Below are 26,041 nucleotides of genomic sequence, written 5' to 3' on the forward strand. Positions count from 1 at the left end.
GACATGCTGGTCATAGCGACAACCACCAGTGCATGCATCGTCTGCTTAGGTGCTGTTTAAAAGCTGCTAAAAAGATAACTATGCGATTGCCAGCTCTACGGCTTCGCTAAGATTGGTTCAGTACTTATTTATGACGAATTTAGCCAAAGTGAATTTTTGTTGCAGTTGGCCGGCCTTTAAAAAGCGATTCAAGGCATTCGTAATTTTTTTGAGGAGCTAAAGCATATGCTTAGTTTTGTCTGTCACAACACTGCAATTGAAAGCGATAAGGCTGTTGAACATATGTAAGCCGTTACTATCACTTTTTTTTTCGTAGAATAGATATTATGTTGAAGGTAGGTTCTGCTCGGAAACCTTGCTGGTGTGCTGTTCTTGACGCCGTCAAGTTCCACCATACTGTCAAAATCGCCATCTTGTTAGTTTCGATTGGCAGCTACTCCCCACTTCTGAATGACTGAAAGGGCCAAGATGATGGAATTCGACAACACTGGAATTTGACACTGTTCAGAGTGGTACCGCTGGTCTTTTAGTCTTCTGTGCTTATCTGAACAAGGCAAACTAAATTCAAGGCTGTTTGCCCTTTGTTACTTCTCTGTGAGGTTCAGATTTGAAAGTAGTGTCTGTTTATGTAGGTTTAGGCGAACATGGAAGAATACCAAGAGGTAAAAAATTAACTCTGGAGCCCTTTGCATGGCGTTTCTCATAGCCCCAATATAGCTTTGAGAGTTCAAACTCTGTCAGGTATTGTGCAACAACAGCTGCTTGTAGAGTGCTTCAAAGCTGGAAACCATAGCTGCTCACAAGTTTTTGGAATGCCAAAACCTCTGTGCATTTTGTTGTTTTTAATTTATAAATATCAGTTAATAAATCTAGAGATCTTATTTTTTGATGACAAAGTAATTTTTTTTTGTCTTACAGTATCAAGTTCTTAAGACGTTCGAATTTTCTTGGGAAGGGACCTAGTTACTAAAATCGGAATCGCTCAATACATTAATATCCTGGATTGATTAGAGTTAACAGTTGTTCATGTAGTGGAACAATTATTGAAGTCCTAGTCCAATTTGGAACAGTGTCATTTCAGGATACATTTCTCTCTGGCAGTTGTAAAGATTGTTTGATTTACTACTTTTTCTAGTAATAATCAACGACTCTTTTTATTGCATCCTAATAAGTCCTCTTAAAAAAAAAAGTGATAGCTGTAGAACCAGAGAGAGAGTTTCTCCAACATTGAGAGCTTTTCACAATTAAGGTTACGAAAATAACACAGAGGGGAACAATTTTCATGCATGAGAAATGTGCATGAATTCAGGAAATATAAAGTACATAAAAAGTGACTGTTTCCTACAAATATATTTAAAACTAGGAAAATATTTAAACAGTTGGCTTCCCCAATGAACACCCGAGCTGAAATTCGCAGTTGCATTCTGCACATCGCTGTTGTGCTTAATTCAGTGTACCTACTAACTTGAGGCTGGATACTTGTTGTGAAGTCGATGACCTTATTCATATGGAGCATTCCGAAAGTGTAAGTCTTGGGGGCTTGGATTCTTGGGGACTGCGCGAGTACTGTCATGTATGGCTTGCATAGCAGCAACACCCTTCTTGGAACACTGTTGGCTTTTCCACTCCATTAGCTTTGCCACCTTGTTTAGCGTATGAATAGTATAATGGTATTTTATTTAATAGTGTAGTGCATAATAGCTGCAGCTGTGTGTATGGCCTTCCAATTCGTAAAATGCTCGTCGACCAGTATCCTCTTCATTTGGTTATCGTTTGTCAACTGCAGTGATGGCTGTTTTCATTAGGACCTACCATAAGTGTAATGAGAACTGCAGAAATCAGGAATAGGTTGCAAGAATTTCTGTAAAGTCACTTTACAAAATGAATGTGAATGCGTTACGGTTAGCGCAGTACAGTTGTATGACTAGCACTTTGTGCTTTAATGGGGTTGCCCTAAATGAATTGAGCTGTTGTGGGATAGGGAGGTAAAATAAACATCGCTGCCTTTCTTTCTAAATGGGCACAGTTCAGATAAAAAAAAATTGCGCCTCTGGGAATCATGCTCATTTTCATGTAGGCAGCTTCATTTGTTGCCAAACTTGGAGCAAGAGACTTTTTAATGCTGTTCCAATATCCAAAGGCATGCATTACATGATTGTAGATGCCTACATTGTTAAAATGAGATCATAAAAGGTGACATTTAATGAATTGAGAATGTTGAAGTACCTTTCAAGAGACCCCACAGCTTCAGTAGTAACTAAAAGAGGTGCACAATTCTTCCACAGTGCAAATTGCTTGCGACATGCGAGGATTCCTGTGTGAAAGTACTGAAAGTTGGGCGAGTTGGTAGCTTTTCATCTTGAAAGTGCAGCGCGCACACAAGAAACGAAGACAATAAGGCGAAGGTGACAGACATTTCTGCGCTGCGCCGACTAATAGAAGATGCTCCTAATTTTCCTTTCTTGGATGATGTGAATTCTCGGGATGTGATTTTTTCTCGGCGCTTGAATCACCTCTCGGCACAAAACAAAGATTCTTCAGGATCCTATTCTGTCACTGTGGTCAAACCCAGTAGTCTGCATTTAGCGTCCCGCTAAGTTGAGGCATCTTTGAATGCTGTGTTGTGATTGATGCCCTGCTGTGATTTGTGGGTAGCCTCGTGATCTACAAGATGTAGTGCAGTTGTGTGGCAGAAGTTCACAAAAATTTTGCGGAATGGACATACCGATGCCTAACTTACAGAGGAAGCAACAGAAGGATGGAATATGTACACCGTGTCAAGGCTGATATTGAGTCGCCTTCGAAGCAGTTAGTTTGCATAGTGTGTGAAGAAATTTGGAAGCCACAGGTATTGGGGGTATGATGCCTCGAACAAGTTGATGTATCTGTATTTTCCCAGTGCACGCTTTCTCATCCCAGGGCTTGAGTTCACAAAGCCATTTACAGCTGTCGGGAGCTGTACCTAAAGTTGCTGTCCACTTGAAAACAATTGGGAATGTAGCACGTCGTCATACTCTTCAAAGAAGTGCTGTTGAGAGGCCTTATTTTGGAACAGTCATTTCTCAAAGATACTGAAGTATAGACAACAATGTGAACGAACTAGAGGGCTCACTTCTTTTCCCATGTTTTTGTTAGCTTATGTTTGCTTCACTGCTGCTGCTCATTTACGTGCACTCAGTTTTGGAGCTAAAGTGCATTTAGCTGTCGGTGGCAGTTATTGCTGTTTCAGATAATTGGGTGCAAGAGATGTTCTGCCGTGTTTCTTAACATTTGGTTTTTTACTCTGGCAAATTAGTGTACTTAATTTGCGTACATATGCACATGCAATATAGAAGGCCCATAGCCCCGCCCTATTCATGAATAAACAAAGACACCAAGATGATAAGCAAAAAGGTTTAAGAAAATGCTTTCCTCGGCATTTGAGGAATTCGTTGGCATTACGTAAGCTTTATTCCTTGGAATGCATTTGTGCCTTGTGCTGGCGAACCATGTAGGTGGCTCACAGTTGATGTCGCAGAATCTGTTGAGGCTTTGCCATTTGTGAGAGCTTTTTTAGTAGTGAAGAAGACGCAGCAATTGCATCCCAGCTTTAGTATGCAGGACAACCTCCTCCTCCTCCTCTACTTTTTTTTTTTTTCATTTCTTTCAGTGTTGAATCCGTCCATTGAGATTCCTGAAGAGAGTCGGTGGATACGCTTGTTTTGAGCCAGTGTGGCTAAAGTTTGATTGGCGCTGTTCACGTGGCAACATATGTCATCTGGTGTGCAAGTAATGTCAATTGTGTTGGCAGGATGAGAAAGAGAAATGTTGTGAATAACATGCCCTTTGCTGTACTGATGCGTAATTTCCTGTAATGGCTTGGATCACTTTTCAAGTGAGAGCTTATTAATTGTGAACTTCTCTCTAAACCTTTCTTTTTTTCTTTTTTTCCTGCAGATATACATCTCTATGAATGGACATGAACAGATGCCGGTAAGCAAGCATTTGTGCAGGTCGAAGCATGCTTTTCTTGGCACTCAGTGCTGCATGAGCTGTTGGGCCTGGGATTTTGGTAATTGTAGCTAACCCTAGTGTAATGGCTGTTGAACACTGGGGAAAGTACAGACTGTACTATGTTGTGATTACTTTATTGTATCTTTGGTGTCTCTGTCTTATTTATACTTCCACGTATATTTCCACTTCCACTATACTTCTTTATAATAATTTATACTTCCACTATGTAAAGAGGCTTGTTTGCCATGTTTACCTTGCTTGTCACTGAAATGTTTTGTAGCTGACTTTTAATGGGGAATTTGCTAAAATACTTCGTTTATAGTTGATCTCAATTGCTTTAGCATAATCTGTAAAAAAAAAAAAAAAATGGCAGTAGAATTGTACAGTAGGCTTCTTTTAATTTGACTCCAGTTACTTCAATTTTTTGTTTAATTTGATCCTGATCGAATGTCCCGGCCAGCGCTCATGCATTTCTGTGGCCCAAGCTTTCGCTATTTCGATCCTAAAATTGACCTTCGCTGGATATTTCGAACTTGACCAGTCAGCATGCATGCGCCTGACCCCTATGGTGACCCCTTTACCGGCAGTGTCTGTCTCGGCAGAGCTTAGGGGACACTGAATGAGTTGCAACACATTTCATCTCCCGTCGAAAAGACCCATTTTCGGCCTGCCCTCGGAAGATTTTCAAGCCGTAACAATATCTTACAGTGTCTGATTATGGCCTTTACCCAAGTCTAATGCACACCTATTTTTTATGTTTTTTAATAAAGAAAATTGTTCCAAAGAACGCGTACGTGGCATTTGTATGCTTTGCCGCATAACACGGTTGTATTCTTTTATTAATTTATTTATTTCGAGAATACTGCAGGCCATCAGGAAGCCCTAGCAGGAGTGGATATAAATACATTTAATACAAGCATACATACAATACAGATGGATCAATACAAAAGCACCAAGTACTGTAATAACAACAACAAATAAGGTAGAAAGATTGATAACAAAAACAAACTAAAAGAAAGTGCTTATACGCACCTATAAGCTCTACAATAAATACCAACACAGCAGAACACCACAACTTTTTAAGCACCCATTTATTAGGTTGGGCTATAACAACCAGGCTAGTATAAAATTGTGGTGAAGCTGACTTGTGGCGAAGCAAATATAGGAAACCAATCGACAGTGTGCAACACATATTAGGCCGCTACCCATTTTTCTTGCTAGAAAATCAGGTGCACGTCAGATTTCTACTTTTGACATACAAAAAGTGCGCACTTATTTGATTTGGGGGCATGTCAGAATCTGGCAAATACTGCCAAATGAATCAGCGGTGTATCATGGCTTTTCTTTTTTCTGCACCAATTCGACCCTCCGGATAATTAGATAGATTTCGTCGGTCCTGTCAGGGTTGAATTAATGGAAGTCGATTGTATTTAAGAAACTGGTTGATTCGGTTGAATGCTCCAGAGCAAAAAACACGGACAGTGAGAAGCATGGTAATGATGAGCTCCAAATAAATTTGACTACGAGGGGTTCCTTAGCGCGCACTTATGTTTCTGTGATACGAGTACTTTTATACTGCCTCTACTAGAACACATTCGTAACGTGTGAGACTCGGAATGCCTGGGTTCAACGCTCACCACTCAATGCTCGACAGAATAGTGCCACAGTAACTGAGCCACTGTGGCAGGAAAATGTTATAGGAGTTTCTGGCCATACTTCTCTCATCCTCACAACTCGGAATGACTGTTTCCTCTTGCTCTGTCCATCAATTTCAACCAGATCTGGGCACCTCCTACACCGCCTCAGGATGAGAACGACCTGTACATTGACTACAGCGTGGGTTTTCTCTACGAGCCATCCGTCATGTCGGAATCCAGCCTGCCCGCTGTGTATATCAAGAAAGAGGCCAAGAGGCTCAAGGTCGACCCGCTCTCCACAGGTTAGAGGACACCATTGTAGCTGTCTTATGCAAGCCTGCCTAACTGTGAGCCTGTTTAGGCTGTTACAGGAGGGGAAAGAAACACAGTAGACTGCGTTCAGCACATTGCCCATAGATCATCGTGAATAGTTCCTGTTTCATCTTAAAACACTTCTATTCAGTCAAAAAATATTTTGGAGATGGGATTGTTTGTGGACAAAAGAATGGTCATTGTGCGTCATGTACCACCCGCTGGTCATGGATACAAAATGTGATTCATCTTTAGCCTAATAATGTAGCGTGGTAATGTGAAGCCAGCAGAAACATTTTATTCCCTGGGTTTTTATGTGGCTGGATAACATTGGGAGAAACATTATCGACGAGCTACCTGGAACTCTTGTGTGGTGCAACACTGCGCTCTTTCCTTTAGCATTGCTTGCCTTCCTTGGACATTGCGGTTCACTTTTAGGAGGAAACTATAGCTTGGGGGTTCCTGTCTAAATACATGGAAAAGGAGAAATCGTTTTTTCTCGGTAGCCATTGCACCAAATTTGATGAGGTCTGTTGCATTTAAAAGCGAAAGTTTAAATCCAGACTGTGTGTTGCAAATTTCTTACTTAGGCATCCAATTTTTAAATAAAAATTGGCATTTCGCAAATTTTCAGGAAACAATATTATCAACTCTCTAACTCGGAAATGAAAAACGACATCACAATTCTGTAAATTGCAATAAATAGCACACCTAAACCCGACAGAATTGATATATTATGCATGGCTCCCAAATGAAGCACTAATATGTAAGTAGAAGTTTTGCAAAACCCTTGTAAACTATGTAACAAGTTAACGTAAGATATAAATTGACATGTCAAATTTGTCTCATGGATGCAATTTACAGAACTGCAATATCTGTTTTTGGTGTAGAGCTACGAATTTCTAAACTTCATGCTTCCATCAAATTCCGCCTCCATCAGTCACTAGAATGCAACTTTTTGTCTCAAATTCAACAAATTTAATTAAAATCTCAGAAAAGTGTTTCTGTGCTTTACATGTCAATAGGCGACTTCAACAGAATAAATGGCCTGATAAAGGGCTTTTAGTCGTTTCTTAGCTATAATCAGTGGCATAGTGCTAACTACATGGTGCCTGCCCTAACTGCTTACTGCACCTCGCTTGTGCAGTCACAGCCGCACGCAAACAGAAGAGCCGCAAAGAGGATGCCGTGCACATCCCCAAATCACTGTTCGACCGCCCGACGGCGGCCATCCTCAAGATGCGGCGCGAGGCCAAGCTCCAGAAAGTCAAGAACCTGATGGTGTGCGGGGCAGGTCAGCTTCCCCCCAAGGCCCTGGCTTCCTTGCCCTCGCGGCCGCTCACTCAGCAGGGCGGCTTCCTGGCAGCACGCCCGCTCCTAGACCTCTCGCCGGACATGCCGGAGTGGTTGATACACGAGGACTGGGCGATTCTTCAGGTGAGTGTGGGTGGCTGCGCTCGCTCCATGGCGGGCTGGTTCTCGTCAGTGTCAGTGCCTGGGACGGAGACTAATTGAGAACTGGGGAACGGTGTTCAGAAGTTTGAGAACGCCGAGTGCCGGTGGTTCTTCTGCTGTGGAAAATAGTTCAGTTGTCTGGCTTGAGAGAGGCAGTGTCTGTGAGTGATGGGATTTCTGTTCATCCCGCAGCTACTAACCCCTCATTGTCCCCGCCTACCAGAACATTAATTTTATTAGCAGGGATTTTGCATTCTGCGTGCATAGCATGCAATAAACGGCTAATATCATTATTTAACTTGACAAATTACAGATTGCTTGGGGACTTTTCTAAGAAATTTTTATTTTGCATGTTCAGATATGACAATAAAAAGGCATTTATTCCAAAGCATTTCTGATTTCTTTATTTTACTGTCATTAGTATTATAACACTCATCAACAATAGCGCACACTCAAATTGTCTCCATTGTAAAATTTTAAGCATGTTTGTAGGCTAGCATGTAGCTGCACTTTCACGTAGAGACCACTTGTGTCTGTCGTATAGTCTAAACCCTTTAGGATTAACCCTGTGAAGAGAAAATCTCCGTTAAGCTGAACAGTCCAGAGTGCTACTAGTGCTACTTATGGTAGCATTAACATGTTCGCAGTATCCCGCCACGCTTGTTTAAAAAGAGTCTGCTGTATATGGAGTGCCATGTGTTTTCAATTACAATTGCTGTGCAATTTTGCTGGATGCATTTTTCAGGTAATTCAGCAGCTGCAGGATATCCCGCTAAACTTGACAGTGCTCTCGCCGGGTCACACGCCAAACTGGGACCTAGTTGCAGACGTGGTTAACACAGTCAGCCGCATTTACCGGTCCCCAAAGCAGTGCAAGGACCGCTACGAGTCCGTCATTGTGCCCCGCGAAGAAGGCAAGATCTTGTACGACACCAACCCCAAGAAGCAGAAGAAGACCAAGGGCATTTACAAGGTGAGACTTCACTATACCATCGTGGATACCTTGCACCCTTGTGCCAGTGGTATCGCCAGGCTGAGTAACTTGCTCTGGAAGCTGCATGCTGTTTAAAGAGCCCTTCACCAGGCCCCCTTGCAAATTTAGGTTATACACTTGAAGTTGTAGGGTGCTGTCTAGGGAGTGTTTTATCTCAAGAATTTTTTAGTAGGTTTGTTATTAGAAGAGAGAGTACAAATTTAAATGCTGCGTTGCCATGCTGCCAGTTCGTGAGCTTTGATACCAACGTAGACACTACTCCCTTCCTGCCTGAATTAGGAAACCACAATCCCTGCCTTATCCCACACCGGAGGCGGGGAACTACGTGGCGCTTACGTCATGAGCTCCTCCTTTTGAATCTTTCATTTTTTTCTTCTCTTCATTTCACTATACGGCCCATTTTCCATGCTGGTATGGTGAGCACTGTATTGGACAATTCACCAAGGCACCAAGGTCACGTGCCATAGTCGGTAACATTGCTGGCAAGTGCTTCTTACATAAAGGCATTTGTACACATGACCTTGACTCTCTGGCTGGAAATGGGGCTCCCTTGAGAGGAAGGACATGTAGTTTTCTGTGTGGAATTTTTTCAGCAGTTTTTGCATCGTCAACCCGTTTAATAGTTTGCAGACGGCACCGGTGGCACATACCGCCTCGAGTGTCCGTATAATTGTTGTCACTATCCATTTTTATCAGTGTGTGACTGGCCAAGCTTGGTTTCTTCCATTCCAGACCAAGAACAACAAGCCCATGAGGACGGGGCAGCTGTTCTCCCAGGACTGCAACCAGGCCTTCACCATGCTTTACAACACTCGGTTCGACACGATCCGTGCTGTGGCCAGCAAGCGGACGCCCACCCTCAAGCCCACCTTCACAGCCAATCCATTAGTGAAGAACCCCAAGCATGCGGCCGTGCTGGCTGACAATGGCATCTCCTACGATCAGCCCCACCCTCCGGCCAAACTGGCGGCAATCCGGGCGGAACGCATTGCCAAGGAGAAACAGAAGAGCCAAATGGCTGCCGCCGTGAGTAGTGTTTCTATCGCAGGGATGAGAGATAACTCTTTATCGTGCAGTTGCATAGCTCATGGGTGACTGCAGAAAGGCCAACATACCAAATTTGCTGCGCGAACTTCAAAATTGTGCGGGAAATGTAATGCAACGCAATGCCCATACTAGTGTTTTTGATACTGTGAAGCGAGTTTTGCTTGTGGATAGTTCAGCAAGGCAATTATTAATTATTCATCTGCCGCTATAGCTCAGTTTCAGTGGCGTTGCACTGCGAAGCACAAGGTCACTGGTTTGATGCCGTCCACGGCAGCTGCATTTCAATAGGGGCAGAATGCAAAAACGCTCATGCACATTGATTTAGGTGCATGTTAACCCTTTGACTGCTACTCCCGAGTATGCTCATTTTGTCTTTTCAGCTCATTCCTTGCCTCTGAAGAAACAACTTGCGCAAAAATGAACATTGTGTACCTGTTGTACGATCTATAAGGAGGTCGTAAAAACACCTAAAACACATATGTAAGTTAAGTTTGTAATAGCAGGTGGAGCAAATGTCTTGGTGCTTTGTCACCCTGTCTCAGCAGGACAGCCATCGCAAACAAGTGCGGCAGGTCCATCTGCACTTTGACAGACGAAGTGATTTGTAAACTGTTGATGAATTTTGTCAGAAGAAAGCGACATGAAGAAACAGTTTATGTAGCACAAAATGTCAACTAAGCTAGCATGCGAAAAAAAAAAAAAACTGAAAAAAAAAACACGGCAGTCAAAGGGTTATAGAACGTCAGGTGATCAAAATTAATCTGGAGTACCCCAATACAGCTTGCCCCATAATTAGATTGTAGTTTTGTTGCGTAAAATCCTAAATCTATATGTTAGAAAATTTTATTACAGTATTCAAATCATGCTAAATGATTTTTACTGATGCAACATTTCATAGTTTTTCTAAAAATTAATGTGTCTCCGTAGCCAGAAATCAATGTAAGCAAGTTGTAATTTTCCTCGAAGTGGAATGGTGTTTGTGCTTTTTTGGGGCTAAATGGTACAGAAAGGGAAAGGCTGCTACACACACAAGCACGGAGCTGAATAACGTTTCTTGCCTTTCACACGTATTGCAGACATCAAAGTACGACTTTTATGCTTAGGCTATACGCTTTGCATCTTCAGTCATGGTGCGCGTAGCCGCGCACACACCTTTGGGTGCGCAATTTATTTTTGCCATTGTTGTCCAGCAGCGGCAATGAAAAAAAAAAAAAAGCACAGGCATTGAGCTGCAAGTCAGTTGCACTCTCTGCTTGCTTTTGGTGACTCCACTCCACTTCACTTCATACTACTGAGTATCGCTACACAAGACCACTTCAGTTAAGGTGGCGGTCCCACTCCGGCGGCATGAGCGGCCCCGTTTTCAGTACTTTTGGAGAAACCTTGGCGGCTCTTCAATTTAGGATATAAAGTTGTGGTATATACCATAAATAGCTTAATTCTTGTAGATTCCAACTATATATAATATAAGAAAATTGATTAATGTGATTTAGAAATAAATGTTCAAGAACAAGCATGAGATACATGGTTTTTGCGAACTGTGTCTCGCTTGTGACCATATTTAGAATAAACTACGGCACTTACTGCATTGCGGCTTGCTCTGTAGCTTTAGGACATATTTATCTAGTTCCTAGACATAGCAAAATAATTTTGAATTTTTACTTTTGGGATAATTTGCTTTTGAAAATTGCCAAATATCACAATCTTCTGTTGTACACAGCCCGGCAACTACATGCTCAAGGAAGCTAAATTTTGGATAAAGTAGAGTTCAGGGAATTTCCATTTGGGACGTAAAATTTAATTCATGTACCTTTATTAGTTTTAAACCGCAGCTTCGTAGCTTTAGTACCTTCCCGCAAAAATGGGAAAAAAAAACCAGAATTCTAAATATTGCTTAATTTCGGCCGCATTATTAGGAAAACTAATAAAGTTACATGAATGAAATTTTGCGTCCTAAATGGACATTCCTTGAACTCTAATTTATCCAAAACTTAGCTTCCTTGAGTGTGTAGTTATCGGGCTGTTTACAACAGAAGTTTGCGATATTTGGCAATATTCAAAAGCAGATTATCCAAAAAGTAAAAATTCAAAATTATTTTGCTACGTCTAGGAACTAGAAAAATATGTCCTAAAGCTACAGAGCAAACCGCAATGCAGTAAGCGCGGTAGTTTCTTCTAAATATGGCCACAAGTGAGACACAGTTCGCAAAAACCATGTATCTCATGCTTGTTCTTCAACATTTATTTCTAAATCACATCAACTAATTTCTTTATATTATATATAGTTGGAATCTACAAGAATTAAGCTTTTTGTGGTTTATACGACAACTTCATATCCTAAGTAGAAGAGCCTCTACAGTTGCTCCAAAAGTACTGAAAACGGGGGGCTCGTGCCGCCGGAGTGGGACCGCCACCTTAAGGCACAACTTGTTTAATGGGGCTACAGTAAAACTTCGTTATAACAAAGTTGAAGGCGGAGGCAGGATTACTGCATTATATCCATTGCTTCGTTATATCCATTATTGCATGTACTACAATATCAATCTCTATAATCAAGGGGAACTTCACTTGATTCGTTGCACCCAATATTTTATTATACACAGTTTCGATAACGAGGTTCGACAGTATTTTGTGCGGCGTGTTCTGTCAGCAGTGGTGAAGAAATAGTTGCACCGTTGGGCTTGAGGTCGCATGCGTGATCTTGGCTGCTGCAGCCACATTACGATGGGGGTGAAATGCAACGACGCTCATTTTCTTCAATTTAGGTACACGTTAAAGAAACCCAGGTAGTCAAAATTAATCCACAGTTCCCCACTACGGCATGCATTGTAATCAGATGGTGGTTGTCGCATGTGAAACCCTAGAATTTCATTCTAAAAAAATTAACCGACAATTACGATATTCCCTAATGCGAAATTTGAGCGCAGTTGTATACCTGTTTTCATTTCGCGATATATTGGCTGGTGCGGACAATGTTTCTCGTGCGGTATGTTGCAAACGGAGCGAAGTGTCGTGCAACTGCCTCGCTAATCCGGAGATTGCAAGCGGCAGCACGTGGATGACGCGTGGGCGTGATTTACAGCAGCCGCCGCAGACAGACCTCCTCTCATGCAACGCTTTGTTTCCATATATGGTATTGGTGGTGTCATGGTGGACAGGCGCGTGCTACTCTGGCACCATCTTGTAGCCATCGTCGCCACAGAGCCCGTCTTGCGTGGCACTATGCTTTTCTTCTCACGCTTTCGCCATACCCTCTTCCTCTGCTTTCCACCTCGTGATTCCGCTGCGTTCTCCTCCTCCGCTTTCCTCCCTGCGCTCTCTTCGCTATCACCGTCTTTCATCCCCCACTGCGCTCTGCGTTCGCTCTTTCATCCTTCGCTGTGCTCGTTTGCTCGGTTATGTCGAGGGAAAACGCCGGCGCGAAACGCAGGAGCGACCGCCCAAGAGCTGCGCTCTAAAATTTTCTTTGCTTAAGATATACTTTTGGCTGCCGAAAAGGAGTTTCAACTGTAGATTTGCATCTGCAGGTGGCGGCAGAGGCCCAGCGCCAGCAGCAAGCACAACAGCAGCAACAGCAGCAGCAGCACCAACAGGGACAGCCGCAGGTGGTGGGGCAGGCGGCACCAGCAGGCACTCAAACATTGTCGCAGCCGGCAGCCGTGGCAGCTGCCCAGGCAGTGACGGGCCAGGCTGCGGCAGCCCTGGTGGCCGCAGCGAGTCCCGCAACAGCAGGGGTCGTGGCTGCTGCCAGCCCGGCCACCGCAGCTGCGCTGCTTGTCCAACAGCAACAGCAGCAACAGCAGCAGGTGGCTGCCACTCAGGCTGTCCTGGCCACTCTTGGCCAGGCGCAGCAATTACAGCCAGTTGCAGCCCAGCTGTCCAAGGCAAGTGAGGTGTTTTTAAAAAACCCACCTGCAATGAAATTTCGGACCACGTAAACAAAGGCTAGTTTAATTAATGTATTGTAGATCTGATGAAAATCTGATGTATGAGCAGTAGCAGCATGAGAAGTTTACAGAAGTATCCGTTTTCGGTACCGGTAAAGGAAAAAAAGAGAGAGAGGGAGAGAGACAGAGAACTGTTGTCATTTCAGCTTGCTGGAAGTTATGCATGACTGAACCCGGGGCCCCTCAGTATGATCTCTGCGTGCAAGAGGCCATGCTGCTGCGTAGCGTAAATACCAAGGCCGCTGCAGGGTGTCACGACGAGCCCTCTCGCTGTGCGAGACGCTCAGACTCGCTGTGATTGGTCTCTGTGGTCCTCCAGCCGCGACCATGCAAGCCAGCTCGAGTGCCCGGTGGTCGTGGTGCACGGAAACATCTCTTGCTGGGACTAATTTATAGCAAAGCTAGCCAAACTGAAATTTCGTTGCAGTTGCCCTGCTAAGGATATTTTTTTTAATGACCAGAAAGCACATTTCTTGATGAGATGTGCCATCATATCTTCAGTATATCTTAAAGACCCCTTGATAGGGGTATTACATAAGGGATGGAAATATAGTAGAACCTCGTTGACATAATCCCGTTTCGTTTGATTTCCCAGGACCAACGTTCATGATCCAGGATATAAAAAATGATCCAATAGAGTTACGCTTCTTTTTTACTGGTTAATACATTCCCAGAAAACATGCTCTTATTGGCACCAACGTTCAGTACATCGCCAAACTGTGATCATAATACAGTATAGACCACTTATAATGTAACGGCTTATAGTGCAGGACCGGATATAGTACGGTCTTTTCAGACTCCCGTTAATTTTCCCATAGCACTCCATGTATACGCATACCGCTTACAGTGCAGCCGCGTACGATGAAATACCGGTTATAATGCGGCTTCCGCGGGAAAATCTCACCGACAAGGGTGGCAGCGAGCACGCTTCTCAACAAGATGCGTGCTACCGGCCGGCGCATGCATTATTCAATGCAATTAAACTCTCGTTAATTCGGACTTATTTGGCCGCACATCGGTTAATCCAGAATACTTTTGGAGCTTGGTGAGTGAGGAGCGCCGCAAATGTGCGACGCAAAAGAGCAAGAACGGCGCTAGCGTCCAACCGAAACGAAGCGGCGGAGTCCGCATCGCCACAGCCATCAGTTGAAATCGTACGTGAATGACAGCAACGCCGGAACGCTTCGAGCCTATTTGTGTCTTTAAAGCCGGAATTCTTGCGTTTACCGCCGCGGTATAACACCGCGTTGGCCGCGGGCTTTCGTAACTGCGTAGTCGTCATCCACGATCGCGTCGATAGCGGCCGTGGTTGTCTCCGCAGCGGTTGCGGCGAACAGTAGTTTCGTTTTTACTCGGTACGCGCTTCAGCCGCATGCCTAGAAAACTGCGCAGTCGCCATCGATGATCGCATAGATAGCGACCGCGGTTTCGACTGCAGTTGTTGCTGCGAATGGTAGTTAATTCGTCCAGACTTGGTGCTTGCGTCAGGCACGTGCCTTCAGCACAGCAAAGTCGCCGTTCGTAATCGTGCCGATAGCGGTCACGGTTTTTTCCACAGCGGTTGTGGCAGACAGTTATTTCCTTTTGACTCGGTGCAAAGTTGTCGAGTTTGAAGAGCACCGGCTACATCGCAATTATGTTTTCGCCAGCTCACTGGCGAAAACGTAATCGCGATGTGTGCGCGGTAGTACAAAGCGCGTATACATGCTTGGTCTACATGTTTTGCATACGTGCAGTGCTTGAAAATCGTTCTTTTGGTTATAGTGCAGTACCGCTTATAGTGCAGATATTCGCGACTCCAGCGACTTACTTTATAAGCGGTCTACACTGTATTTGTTTCTGGCCGCTACCATATTTACTTGAATCTAGGCCAGCCCTGATTCTATGCCGACCCCCAAAAGTCCGAAGCCAGGAAAAAAAAGAAGCAAGGACAGCGATCACAAAATGAAAGCCGCATTTATTGAATATGAACATGCTGAGCTCATTCTACGTCGTTATTGCTGCCAGCCTCGTCGCATTCTTGCGTATCGCTGTCATCTTCAAACAGTGCACTGTACAGTAGAACCCTGCTGTTACGTTCCCGGGTGCTGTGTTTTCCTGGCTGTTTTCCTGGCTGTTTTCCTGGCTGTTTTCCTGGCTGGTCGTTTTCGGCCGGTCCCAGCATAGGTCCCATTGGACCGAATGCATTGGTAACCCTGCTGTTGCGTTGCAACTGTGGGACTGTTCCCGCATTATGCGTTGGGAACTGCCGCCCCGAGCGGCCATGTTGACTTTCATGTTGCTTGGCTTTGGGGCTTGACGATGGGATTGGCTGCACTAAGTGCCGGGGACGACACCTATGACGTATTTTCGATTTCCATCACCAAAAGCATGGCCTTTGAGATCCGTATTTACTATCCAAAGGTGGTGTCTATGATGCGTTGGGGTCCTGAAATTGGTTTTCCATATAAAGTCTAAGATGTTTCATATAAAGTCCAAGGACGATAATGTCGTTGTCGCACGGTGTGCTGTATGTGCGAGTGAAAGCGTGCGAGGGGAGCCGACGACTGCGGCTAAATTTCGCACGCAGGAAAAGTGGGGAGGAAGCGCGCCTTCTTCCGTCGCGCTTGAGGCACCGGGGGAGTTGTAGGTTGTACTCTGGCATCAACTGCGTAGTGCATGGTCACACGTGGTCACGCTAGCCTTATCTTGACAGTAATCTATGTTGAGGGCAGAGTCTAGGCATTGTAGGTGCGTCGGCGGCTCGTAGCTTTGTGCGTGCTGTGTGTTCTTGGCGCTCAGTTTGCGTTGAAGCAGTAGACAGCATGAAGGTCACATCGCTCGCTGGTGCTGCCACGCTTCCTCACGCCAGCGTTTTGACAGCGGGTCCGCGCTTATCAAGTGTAGTGTGTTCATGTTTGCCTATGCGTGCTGACAGCATGCTTGTTAATAAAGTTAATAAGCTAATGTTTGCAAGTTGATGCGGACGATAATACTACTATCTTTATGCAAAAAAGGTAAGGCGTGCAGAAACTGCAAAAGCAACAATGCGCGTCTGAGGTCGCTTGGGCCCTGCAAGCTGTGTGTGCATCGACATCTCATGCTGCAAGGATTGGCTCAACGCTTCGCATTACGGTTGAGTCGGTCAAATTTTTTAGTGACTTCGGATCTTAAGTTTTCTTGCTACTTCTTCCCTAAAACATTCCCTAAAACGTGTGAACGAAGTTCTACTGTACATTAGTACATAATTTGCATAATACATAATTGAGCTCACGAACACATGAGGTAAGCGCTAAATACATTAATGTGGTTAGTACACAGAAGTGTGTCTGCAAATATTGTGGGAAATTTAACTATAGCGATGATGATAGAAACAATGTCTACCGCCATTTAAATTTTGAGGAGGGCTTGTCATACGCCAAAATAGCGTATTTACTTGAATCTAATGCTCACTTTTTTCCCAGTAAAACGGGTCCAAAAATTGCGTGCGCGTTAGAACCGAGTACGACCCTAAATCTGCGTTACTATACCACCATCGGCATTTCGAAATGGCTGCGTCGTACGCGCTTCGAGCCTAGCTGCCGTAGCTTCCTCCATGTACTGTAGTACGTGTGCTTAGGCACTGCCTCCTTTAGAAGATGCCTGCCATGTGAGCTCTCGAAGCTTTGTTCCTGCCCATCTCCTCTTTCCTCCTCTCCACTAGGGTAGGTCGCGAGGGTTAGCCGCGGCGGCCACTCCAAACCTAATCACGTGGTGCTGCCTTCGAGATTATAGCGGCGTCTGTTGCAATCTCGGAGGCAGGACCCGCAGTCTCTTGTCAAGCCATTGGTTGAGCGCGCACCTGCCTTGTAATCGTCACTTCCTCCGCAACAGGCTGTAGGGTCGGCAGCGAGTGGCGTTTCGCCGTCACTACCCTGAGCCACGGGAACCTCCGCTCCAATGGGAAAATGACAGATGCGACAGGCATCTAGTAGAAGACGCATTGGATTAGGCATTAGTCTACTGTCTGTCTTCCTGTTTTTTGCATTTGCTCAATCGGGATCAAGTGCCGAGTTCATCAGAAAGCTGCATTTCAAAGGAAAGTGATCATGTGAGTGGAGACGGACAAAAATCAGGCCGCATCACGGGCATTCGGAGAATCCGAAACTTGCATGCGGGACTGGTGCAAACAGCAGACGGAGAGGACTTTTGCCAGCAAAGCAATGCGGAAGGGACTGAAGTAGGACATATTCTGCGAAAATCCACTTCGGCGATACGATCGCCTTGGCCCTATCTTGAAAGCGATCCGTGACGGGGAGAGAGACCATTGCGCGCCGTGTTTTCGCTGCTTATAGTTCGCGTTCAAGCGAGAGGCGTGCTCGCACGAAGGTCAATTCATTCGCTGCTGCTGCCACACTTCGTCACTTCAGCGTTATCACAGCGAGTTTCCGCGGTCATCGAGCGAGATGTGTTCATGTTTGCTTGTGCGCACGTGACACCATGCTTATTAATTTAGTTAGTAAGCGAATGTTTACAAGTCTATACGGCCAATAAAACTACTATCCTTACTTCGTATAGCTGCCTAGTAATTTGCTATCGCAATCGATGCTTCGCCTTTCAGGTGAAACTGTGACTTTATTTTATTCATTGCAACTTTAGTATATTGGGAGTAAATCTTTGAATTTCCAAATGAGAGAAAGTTGTATTTCTGTATGAAAGCATGAGGTACGCGGTACTGTAAAGGATTTTTTTTTTCTCTCTTTTGGTCACGGAAAATGGGTGTGCGTTACAATCGAGGGTGCATTAGAATCGAGTAAATACGGTAAGTGGCAATCATTCATGATTAGCTGAGGTTGTCGAGAACGGCCAACTGCAGCAGAATTTCATTTTGGCTAAATTGGTTATACGTAAATGATTTGTATATGCTGTTGAAGCAATATTGGCAAAGCTGCAAGTCTGGTAATTGCCTCATTTTGTTAGTGACAGCCTTTAAAGTACCACCTAAGCAGATGACACGTGCACCTGGTCTTTAGTGAATATGATGCAAATCCCACATTATGGCTTCCAGCTGCAAGTTTTGCAAACAAGGGCTTACATAAAATGCTATTAGGCCAGGTGGTGCAGTGGCCTGCAATGTTGCTACATCATTTCTCCCCCTGTCTTGATTCGTTTCAGAATGTTACCACGGTGGCACTGGCCAAATCTGGTGGCATTTTGGTTAGCACTGCAGTTACAGCCACGACAGCTGCTGCAGGTGGTGTCGTCAGCGCTACCCCGACGTTTGCTCTCACCAAGGTTCCCGTAAGTCAATACTCCTGAAGTACTTTGAAAAAAAAAAAGAAAAAGGCAGTCATTCCGTGAGGCTTGTGCTCCATCACAGCTGTCTAGACCACTGTCGCCTTGTTCTGTAAAGAAATAAAAATGTAATCCCAGATTGCAGTCTGCAGATTGATGATACAGTAATGAAGAATATGTCTTTTGCAGGTTTGTGTGGCTTTCCTTAAAATCTAGCACTGTCTTTCAGACACTAAATTTGCTCTGTAATATATGATTCTTCATTGAGCAGCACTGTATTTTGTCGTTCTAGACTGAATTGAAGGGGGCCGTGCATTTGACTTCCCTCAGTTAAAAAATATGGGTGAGTTCAACTCTCCTTATAATTTGAAGTCAAGGGAAGCCCCTGCACTTTTCAGAAAGCGTTGATATTGAATCCGATTTTGGTGCCTCACTGGAGTCAAAATAATGGAAGTCAGCTGCACCATAACCACAAGTGGGCATGAAAGGTATCCAGCAAGGACAAGTTTCTGTTGTACCCCTAAACCTCATAAAGAAGTTGAATCTGACACAAAAATACCTTGTTACACATCGAAGCTCTGCAAAATGAATAACACTTTAAAGGGACACTAAAGGGAAAAACGATTTCTTCTGTATCAGTAGATTACCCTTCCACAATACCGAAAACACCACTCTTACCGCAAGAAGCCGCTTGGTAAGCCAGAAAGAAACGAAAAGCACAGAGGCGGGTGGCGAAGCCACCTTGAAGTTCCCGCATCAGCTCACTGTGACGTCATGGATTTTGACAGCGTCTTCTAGGTTTCAGTTGATTCTTTAGCGGTAAAAATTGACTACATTGTGTTCTAAAGGAGCCCAAGACTGAATATGGCAAGTTTCGCGAACTTTTACCGAGCCAACGTGGCCCAAATACAAAAAATTACTTTAGAAGTCATGACGTCACGCTGAAGTGCTCACATTGGGGTTTCCGTGCGAAATTCAAGAAAATTGACTTTGAGCTTCATTTCCTCTTCTAATTATTGCAGTGTAATTAACGACAGCAGAGTTTTCGAAGAATACTTTATCAGTCTAAGTTGATTTATTGTTTTCCTTTAGTGTCCCTTTAACAAAGTTTCTGACACAATGTAGTATTCATTGTTTCTCATCAATGTCCTGTAGAATTTAATGCATCAAAATTACTGCCACAATATAGTCTGCAACAGGCATACTCTTGATTCATTGAAATTTTTGTTGAGCAAGCTAACACCGCCACCCCGAAGGAGGAAAGAAATAATGCTCATGAGCTACCCTTGCAAAATGTTGACAACTGAATGAAATGCAAATATCCACTTTCTTTAGAGTCTTAGAACGCCCCAAAAATAGCGTTTGTAACAGCCATGCGGCAGCTGAGTGAGCGTCAGAGCCATCGCCATTGTCATCACAAGATAGTGACAGAACAAGTTTTCGCGTGGCTTGCAAGGGCAGTGACATGCCACTTTCATTATGAAAGCTCTTTCATGCTAAGATGCTTTTGCTCAGTGCAGTTGCTGGCTGATTTTTCAGACACTGAGGGTGCTGCATACCCACCCAACTCTACTAGACAATCTAATTAATGCATGTGATCACGTGCTCGATTGCTCATGAGATGTACTGGTACAAACATACTTACGGCTGACAGCATCAGGTGGTTACCCGCCGCCTCAATTTACTTTGATTTTGAAGCGCAGCCGTCTTTGCAGCATTCAACGGGTTTTGATGCTGCTTTAGTCCGACGATATGGAGATCGGTCTGCTGATAGCATAGTCCCACTGCTGGTGACACCGTCAGTCGCGACGGCAGAGTGGACATGAAAGTGTAGCAGGCTTCGCTTCATACGGCCAACTCACAAATTCAACAACATGAATTTTATTTTGTCATCGAAATTCATTTTTTTGATTGCCCGGTAGTTGGGAAACTTTCACAGCCCCTTTCGTGTAAGAAAAATCGGGTTGGCAATTGTACTCCCTTGCATAATTTCATTATAACAATATTTCGACATAACGAAGTAAATGATGATTTTAGCGACTTTCGTTATGTTGAGGTTTAACTGTAGTTTGTACAGTGCCACCTGTTAGTGAGAAGTGAACTGTTTTGACAGGTCTCTCGTTTACGTTGCACACTGTGAAGATGACGTGAAAATGGCATTGCGCTTTCTTAAACCAGGTTACGGCAGTGGCTACTCTGAGTACTGCTGCTCTACGGCCGCAGCGACCGCAGCCGCCAGTCGTCACCGCCACCACCACCATGACAGTCCAGGAGATGGTTGCCGTGGCAACGGGCCAAGTTCGTGGGCTGCCGGTCAGCAGTGCCATCACCACTGCAGGCGGCAGCGCTCCTGCTGTGGTCTCGGTCACCAACCTCACCTCCGCCCAGCTGCAGCCTGCTCCGCAGAGGATCTCAGCTGTAGCGGCTGGTGAGCAACTGACTGGCCATTCACACATTTGACTTTATTACAGGGATTGCTTTTGCATTCGCTCACTGATAATCTGGACATGCTCAGTTAATTGGACAACTTCGTGGCACCATCACTTGCCATGTGGTGCATATGTAATCTAATATGCACAGTGCTCATGGAATGAAATGCGTTATTTTTTAGGGAAAATCAATGCGCATACTTTCGTTTCCACCATCTGTCATGCTACGTGGCATAATTTTTGCCTGTTACTTAGGTCAGAGCTCACATCACCTTTAGTGACTAGATTTGTAGCAACAAGATACGGTACCCTCAATTGGTTGCACGTATGTAGTGTTCTATCTAAAGTTTCATTCTGTGAGCACTGCACAAGGACGACTAGGCATTTACGCATTATAGCATACCATTCAATATTTTGGACTCCGTCTACATGATCGCGTGCTAGTTCAGTCACCAGGGCAAGCAAAATGTGGGATGTTTTTGTTTTGATAGAATGCCGGCACGTCCTCAAACATGCTCAAACGTCCTCAAAGTAGCAAAGCATGCTACCGACCACATCCAAGCCACGAAACAAGCCCAGCCAAACTAAGTTGTCAAGGCTGTGTTCGCATGTTTGTTGCTTATGTTCCTCGAGCCTAGAGTTTGTTTCCTTTTGCGTTATTAGCGACAAGGTCTTGGGCGACTTCTTTGGTTGCTGTTTCAAATTTTTGCTAGTCTGAATCGCGAAGTAACTTCAAACAGGGCCAACAACATTGCTGAGGTCTGCGCCGACGATGATGCCGATGAACCAAGGGAAGTGCCGGATGATGACTGCAATCGTTCTGAAATCGGAGCACATTTGATGAGTGTTCAAGTTGATAGCGGATGGAGATTTGGGGAATGCATTGACCGTGATTTCTCACCTGTAGGAACAGAATTACAGTGGCTGAAGTACAGACTGAACTAGGTCGCATGTAAGCATATGATCATGCAGCAGTGCGTTGAAGAGCTTTTATTTTTTTGCTCACTTTTGGAATAAGACTTGTATTTCATTTTGCTGAATCTGTGTGTTTGTGTGTGTGTGTGTGTGTGTGCGCGAGAGAGCGTGTGCATGCATGCGTGCGTGCATGTTGACAATATCTTTTGGACACTTATAGAATCAAAACATTTTCTGGCGAATCAGTTGTTGCGGTCTCCTAATTATTCGAACTATATAAGTTTGAATTATCGGTTGGTGACTGTATAAGGACACTCCAGCTCCATTAGTAGGCTGGCATATGTTGTCATCACAGTTGCTGTCCAGTATAGTTGCCATGTTGTAATGGCAACATTAAAGTAAAATGTGTGAAAGCAGCACTGAAGCTATATGAGAGACCATAGTGGGGTTAGCCTGTTAACTCGAACTGTTGGGTTTCTTTAATGTACACAAAAATCGCGTTGCCTGAGCAATTTCTTTATTCTATCTCTGTCTTAATGTAGCTACTGGGGTTGAGAAAGAAGCCTCATTGCCCTTGTATAGTATATGTAAAGTCATGCCTGTAATGCTTGTGTCGGTTTCAGTGCATGTGTTGCATGTTGGGTGGCCCAAGATTGGCCTGAAGTCTTATTCCACTGCCTCCTCTTGGCTTGTTCCGCGCAGTGAGCCAAGTGACCGCAGCACAAGGGGTGGCCAGTGTGCAAGGGGGCCGCAGTCTCACTGCTTCTCAGCTGCAGGCAATGCGTCAAGGCAATTTCCTGCGGCAACACCAGCAACAGCAGAGGATGCAGGTAATGCTTCGCGCTGCCCTCTTTTAATTATGTTAGAGACAATGCAAATTTACCTGTACAATTTACACTGGCGGAGGTAATGCACCCCCCCCCCCCCCCTCGAAAGAGAGGCTAGGCGTATCTACGTGCAACATGTTTGGGGCCAACAGTGGTATTGTTTGGGCAGGCTCCTTTGACGGTGACGTGCAACCCGCATGGTCCAAACTGGGTGCAATCGTTATGAGCCAAGAGAAGACAGCATCGCAACCAGGAGCATATGCCAAGAAAGAATGACAGTTTTCAGTGCTTATCGCATTTCATCACAAGAGGTATTAGAATTAGTGCCGACTCTACTTTGAGTACAGTAAAACCTAGTTAATTCTGATTTTACGGGACCAAAAAAAAAATCTCCGAATTAACTGAATGTCTAATTATCGAGGGTACCAAGAAAACAATAAACAAATGCTTACTACGTCAATACGCTTTTATTTACAGAATGAATCAGCAAATCTTGTTTCTATTTTGCACACCAGCAGTGTGGAAGCTGAAATTCTCGTCATCTCATGACTGATTAGCGCTCGCAGCGGCGAAGGCCTCGCGACTTCCTTCGCGGTGTGGCTGCGGTGCGCGTCTTCATCTGAGACTCGCTTTTCACTACCACGCGCACATCCTGATTATTTTTTCGCCAGGGAGCTGGTCGCGAACAAATCGTCTGTCCATCGCGATGTAACCAGTGCTCTTCATCTTCGACAGATTTGCACTGAGTCAAAGCGAAACTACTGCTTGCCGCAACCGCTGTGGACGAAACCACAGCCGCTATCAACGCAATCATGGGCGGTGACCTTGCAGTTCTGAAAGCAGGAGGCTGATGCACGCACCAAGTCAAAACGAAACATGTGCGGACGAAACCACGGTCGCTATCGACGCGATCGTGAATGGCGACTATGTAGTTGTGAAGGCACGCAGCCGACGCGTGCACCGAATCAAAATGAAACTACTGTTTGCCGCAACTGCTGCGGATGAAACTGTGACGACTATTGACACAATGATAGATAGCGACTACGCACTTATGATGGCATGCGGCCAGCCACCAACGCGGTCTTACGCCCGGCGATAAATGCAAGAATAAAGGCTGTAAGGGCACAATTAGGCACGAAACATTCTGGCGTTGCTGTCAGTCAACTATCACTACGATTGCCGCTGAGGACCATGGCGATGCAGACTGCACCACTTCATTTCGGTTGGATGCTAGCGCCGTTATTGCTCTATTGCGTCGTGCATTCGCGGTGTTCCGCGCATTATTATTATTTTTTTATTCCTCTGACGTGTACGTCAGTGCGCACGCTATCAACAACTACCTTATCTACAAATGGGAGAAATGCACATGGTGGTAAGTTACATGGCCTCCGAGATTCAAGTGTGAAAGCTTAGGCGCGCTGCCAGTTTTCGGAAGTTGGGCGTCTACAAGCTGCTGGTGGATTTATTGCACAGTTCACGCGTTTCTTTTACGCACTGTGAGGGGCTTTTTGACACTCGGGCAGGGGTAATGGAGGTTCTCTGGATCGAGCGCACCTCGTGTTCGCTGTCTTAGCCACTTGGCGAGCGCGGAACCAGGAAAAATTTATCAGTGGCTCGCAGAACCCCGAGCAGGGGCCTGCATAACCCCTGGGTTCCGTGGAACCCGCTTTGAGAACCCATGTCCTTAAAGATTCCCAAAACAAACATCTCCGCAGTACATTGTTACTGTAGGTAAAATTGTGTCTTGCTTCTATAAAAAGCTTGGCTAACCTTATTTTTTATTGTTATATTTTTTAACTTGAATAGCAGCTGCTGTGAGTGGCATGTTTCTTGCCTTTGACAGGGCATTTGTCCTTTGGGAGTGATGCAATAACCACATTTAGCAGCCTTTATGCACTAACAGCCTGATCCTATGTGGGCAATCAAACCTTTTATGCCATATTGTAAAGGCAGATGATCCGGGCCTTTCAGCTCTGGTAGGAAAGATAACCAGTCATGGCAAGTTTATGCAGTTAAATAATAATTATCCTCAGTAGCGATATTGTGATCTGTAAATATTGTGATCTGCAATATTGGGAACGTAAGAGATTAGAGAAGTTTTGTGAAGATGCAGAAATATCTACATTAAGCAGGAGGACTTGCGTCAGTAGGGCGCGTACGGCGTTAGATCGAGTTGACCGAAACATTTGTGCACATTTCCGGCCATGAGTGCAGCCAGTTTCTTCTGGCTGGACCCCTCTGCAATACGTGTGTTCTGCATGAGTGTCGCCGCGTGCGTCACAGGAGCAGCAGCTCAAGCAACAGCAGCTGAAGCGCCTCCAACAGCAGCAGCTGGCCGCAGCCGGCACTACCCAGGCCACCGTGGCGGTGCCCGTCAGCCTGGCGGGCACGGCTAAAGTGGCCGTGTCAGCCGCAGTCCAGCAGGCACGTCCCCTGTCACAACAGCAGCAGCAGGTGCAGCAACAGCAGCAGGCCTCTTCTGCTCAGCAGCAGCAGCAACAGCAAGCTCAGCAGCAACAAGCGGTCGCAGCGGCAGTGGCAGCAGTGAAGGCCGCCACACCTCTGGGCACCGCAAAGCAGCAGACAGCCATAACACGCTCCCTCACAGAGGCTGAGATGGCCCAACTGCTCAAACGTCGAGAGCTCCAGCAGAAGCAGGTACGTGCACACACGGTTAGTGGCAGAGAAGGGCAGCTGTGGTGGATGTGGCAGCTGTGGTGATGGTTGGCGGGTAGTGTGCACAGGATAGTGTCCAAGTATGGACAGAAAATGGACAGAAATGGTCTGGTTTCTCTCTTTTTCTTAACTTTTTCCCGGCTTCTTGCTCCTTTCTCAGATGGCAGCAGCGCATCTCCTGGCACAGGCACAGCTGCAACAGCAGCAGCAAGCTCAACAACAGCAACAGGCAGGGCAACAAACACAGCAGGTGGTGGCCGTCTCTCAGCAGCAACAATCTCTGGCCTGCACAGTACAGACGCCCGTCGCCACCCTGGTCAAGACGGTGTCGGCACCATCGGCGCTTGGAACCAGCCAGACCGCCGTCACCATCCCTGTCTCGGCCGTCACCATGGCAGGCGTCAACATCAATGTTAGCCTGGCACAGGTGGGTTACCCATGAAGCATACTTCATGACGGTTGGTAGTTGGGCTTGTTAATGTGACAACACACTGCATTTGCTCGCACAATGATTGCACTCACATGTAGTGGAATCTTGTTGATACGATTCTGCTTA

The 26,041-nt window shown here is 45.2% G+C and overlaps 1 protein-coding gene across 1 annotated transcript in view; it reads left to right on the top strand.

The window, feature by feature from the left end:
* LOC119446425 (helicase domino-like) overlaps window positions 1-26,041 on the top strand; it is a 116,548-nt gene that overhangs the window by 79,924 nt on the left and 10,583 nt on the right. The window contains 11 exon segments of the mRNA XM_037710851.2: window positions 3,937-3,972; window positions 5,773-5,932; window positions 7,090-7,379; window positions 8,143-8,370; window positions 9,124-9,417; window positions 12,966-13,322; window positions 18,519-18,644; window positions 20,817-21,066; window positions 22,685-22,812; window positions 25,093-25,467; window positions 25,646-25,912. Of these exon segments, the coding sequence (XP_037566779.1) occupies window positions 3,937-3,972; window positions 5,773-5,932; window positions 7,090-7,379; window positions 8,143-8,370; window positions 9,124-9,417; window positions 12,966-13,322; window positions 18,519-18,644; window positions 20,817-21,066; window positions 22,685-22,812; window positions 25,093-25,467; window positions 25,646-25,912 (2,511 nt within the window).

This window comes from Dermacentor silvarum, chromosome 3 (assembly GCF_013339745.2).
Source record: "Dermacentor silvarum isolate Dsil-2018 chromosome 3, BIME_Dsil_1.4, whole genome shotgun sequence".
Taxonomy (NCBI): domain Eukaryota; kingdom Metazoa; phylum Arthropoda; class Arachnida; order Ixodida; family Ixodidae; genus Dermacentor; species Dermacentor silvarum.